The 3,642-nt window shown below is 41.4% G+C and overlaps 1 protein-coding gene across 1 annotated transcript in view; it reads right to left on the bottom strand.

Moving 5' to 3' along the window:
• Positions 1 to 771: 771 nt before the first annotated feature.
• RNF182 (ring finger protein 182) overlaps positions 772 to 3,642 on the bottom strand; it is a 5,553-nt gene continuing 2,682 nt past the window's right edge. The window contains exon 2 of the mRNA XM_008582845.1: positions 772 to 2,254. Coding sequence (XP_008581067.1) covers positions 1,300 to 2,043 — 744 coding nt within the window. The 5' untranslated portion in view covers positions 2,044 to 2,254 and the 3' untranslated portion in view covers positions 772 to 1,299. The remainder of the gene's footprint in view (positions 2,255 to 3,642) is intronic.

Genomic DNA, 3,642 nt, shown 5'->3' with positions numbered 1-3,642 from the left:
TTAAGTTAAATAAATCCTAACAGAATTTAAAATACAATGAGAAGAAAAGAAAATCCCCATAAACTTACAGCAACTAGTTTAAGTGGAATCTCATTCAGGATAAAGGGGTGGGGCTGACTGAGCAATGTGGTTAAAAAAAATAAAAATAAATAAAACGTTTTAAGGGAAGACTTGAAGGAAGGTTTCCATGAACAATAACTGCTTTATGAGAAGTTTATTCTCGGGCCCACCCCGTGGCGCACTTGGGAGAGTGCGGCGCTTGGGTGCACAGCGGCGCTCCCGCCGCAGGTTGGGATCCTATATAGGGATGGCCGGTGCGCTCACTGGCTGAGCGCAGTGCGGGCGACACCAAGCCAAGGGTTGCGATCCCCTTACCGGTCACAAAAAAGACAAAAAAAAAAAAAAGAAGTTTATTCTCCTCAGTTCTTCTCACAGAAGCCTGAGGAGAGAGGAAAATAAAATGGAGGAAAGTATGTCTCAAAGACACATGGCCATATTCTAGCCATGAAGTGTACTTTGATGCAAGTTCCTCAATGTTTTTTATTCTCTTTAGTAATGTGGCAAAACAGGTATTCAGTTGAAACCACCTCAGGGAACGTGGTTTCCTCTTGGGGAGGGAACAGCCATCTCACCACAAGAGCCACGTTAACTTAACAGAGAGGGCTGGCTGGTTAGCGCAGCTGGTTAGAGCACAGTGTTATAACACCAACGTCATGGGTTCAGATCCCCATACCAGCCAGCCACAAAAAAGAATTAAAAAGAGAGAGAAAACACCTGAAGGTGATCCAGGGAGCTCTACACCAGGAATATTAGATGGGGGAAGGGGTTTGGCAGGGGTGCACACTTTGCAAACAGATGTGTTTTCAAGCAGCTTTCCTCTCATGTTAACCTGCCATTGTAGAATATCCACAATTCTGAAAAGAGCAATTAGTCCATTCCTAACTTCCTACAAAGACCTCAACTACAGCCTAACACACCACACCCTGGTGTCTCCCTAGAGGTGCTGAGTGAAATCCTGCCCTTTCCTGGGGAAGACTCACTGCCATCAGAGCTCCATGAAGGCTGACCTCACACAGTTTTGCTTTTTTGCTCACCCCTAAGTAGAAACGAACATTTACTTCCAGCATACAGGAAACCAATCAAGTCAACATTCTGATAGAAAACAGACCACAAACATATGGCCAACGGCTTTGTTAACGTCATGGACTCTAACCGTAAAGAACGTTATTGAAAATAAATTATAAATTACCTAACTTCACACATAACAGTGTGTGTCAAATTTCTTATTTTGCATATCGGTTAAGAAGGAGGTGCCATACAGTCTAGAAATTCATGACAAACGCATTGGCAAAACCCATACACCATAAGAATAACAAGGCTCGAAGGGACCAGGCTGACAAAGACGACCCCGAGGGTGACTTTCTTAGATACCAGTAAGTAAATCCCTAAGGGTAAGGAGCTGAAGTACAGCAAACATAGCAACCACACTAACACCTGGATGGAAGTCTGAAACAGCAGGGACGTACAGTTCCACACAGTCCAGTTGTGTGACACAGTGGTCACAGAGTCGAAACTGGCAGGCCTATAAAATTCCACCACCGGAGTGGAGCTCAGCGATGGGGAGCTCTCTCTCTGCACCTCCATGATGGTTATAACCAGGCAGTTGGAAGACGTGTGAGAAGGACTGACAAGAGAGGCCAGCCTCTTGGGGGTCAGTAGCAGCTCGGTGGGGTTCTCTGGCAGGGCTTTCTTTCCTTTGCCTCCACAAGTCAAGTTTATGAGGATGTTGTTGTCATCGGGCAGGGTACTAACCTCATCATCTGGCAGGCATGTCTCAAATCTGCAGAAGGGACAGACAATGACACCTTGTGGGGAGTCTCCAAAGTCTATGATCTTGTACAGGCATTTGGCACAAACCCTATGACAACACTCCAGCACTTTGGGTTTCCTCTGTTTCAGATTGTATCGATTATAACAGATCTTGCACTCCAGCTCATCGGAGACCGGGGACTCTGCAGTGTCTTCGGGTGGCTGGCTAGCCATCCTGAATTACGTATACAACCTTCTGCCAGATAGGTCTCTTTGAGGAATGGCTTCAGTTAAGGTGCCCCTCCAAATATCATATCATCCAAATCAGGCAGACAGGCAAAAAGGCTGGAAAAGTAGTGAGAGAAACCAGAAATCTTCCAGACATTTTCAGCTTCTGCATATAATTCTGTCTCAAGCACACACTTTAAAAGGCCACATGAAGGGTCTGCAAAGAAAAAAAAAGAGATTCTAATACAGTACATAGTTCACTGAAAAGATATTTCTCAAAAGTGCTTTACGGAATTTTCAGAGCTTCAAAGTTTAGAAGCCATAGACTTAAAAGGTTAAATCCCCTTCATCTTTTCAAACTTTTCTGTCCCCATGACAAGAAAATGTCATCTCCTCATTTAGCTGTTTCAGTCTCCAAATATGATAGTAAAAAAGGAATTAAGAATCCTAACATATGTAAAGTACACTGTAGAACTCAATGCTGTAGAGCTGTACTCCTGTCTAGATAGAAGAGATTTTTGCTCTGAAACTTGTAACAAATTCTGGCCTCTTTGAAAAGAGAATGGTACATGTATCAGAAAGAGTAGACTACCACTATTGTTGATGTGAGAGTATTGTTGTTGTAAATACTAGTTGTTTAAATGCCATCAAAAATGCTTAGGAACACAAAAGAAGGGATCCTTAGGAATAAATGTTAAAAATGTGTTTTCAGAGAGTATTTTGATAGAGATGAAAGCATATTTAAGTAGAGAAGACTGTTATCTTCTCGGTAAAAAGAAGTCTGTTATATAAATGCTTTTATTGTTTGTTCACTTTCACACTTTTTGTTTCAATACCAGCCTTGAAAACCATAGCTGTGCATATACATTCACTCAAGGAATAATGAAGCATATAACATCTGATGAAAGCTTTAAAAACAAGTCTAATTTCCAAGGGAAGTAAACACAGATAACACATGCACAGCTATACCTTCAGACATGAAGAATCACTGCACAAAACAAATACCCAGCACTCACCCACTCACCCGCTTTATTTCATGTAAACTATCTTTCTATAGTAAACAGAAAGTGTAACACAATCTACAATCCTTCCTATTATTATTACTGGCTATTATTACCAGCTTTAGAAAAACGGCTGTGGGTCGATTTCATGTACAGAGTTAGTTCTCAATTATCTGTACAAATAGAAGGGAGCAGAAATATGGGAAATTTTCAAATTATTTTTATTTAGCTTTAACATTTGTGATATTTGGGGCTGTAGATTTGTCTGAAATTATGTTTTGCTTGTAAAAATAACAAAATGTATTTGAATTTCTGAGTACACCCCCAAGCAATAATAGCAGAAGGCTGTCATAATAGTTATGAGAAGCAGAGTGCAACTATGCTAGAATTTAAAATTTGCTATGGATTATACTGCATTAACAGAGAAGAGGCAGTGGGTGGGTAAACTTGAATTATTTTATTTTATTTTATTTTTTTTATTTTTATTTTTTTTTCCTTTTTGGTGTCCGGCAATGGATCGCAACCCTCAGTGTCGCGCCCGTACCGGACCGGGACCAGCAACGGGATCACAACCCTCGGTGTTGCGCCCGCACCTCGCTCAGCC

Source organism: Galeopterus variegatus, unplaced genomic scaffold, assembly GCF_000696425.1.
Source record: "Galeopterus variegatus unplaced genomic scaffold, G_variegatus-3.0.2 Scaffold2737, whole genome shotgun sequence".
NCBI classification, from domain to species: domain Eukaryota; kingdom Metazoa; phylum Chordata; class Mammalia; order Dermoptera; family Cynocephalidae; genus Galeopterus; species Galeopterus variegatus.
The sequence above is the reverse complement of the archived record's forward strand: the minus strand, read 5'-3'. Positions and strand labels throughout refer to the sequence as shown.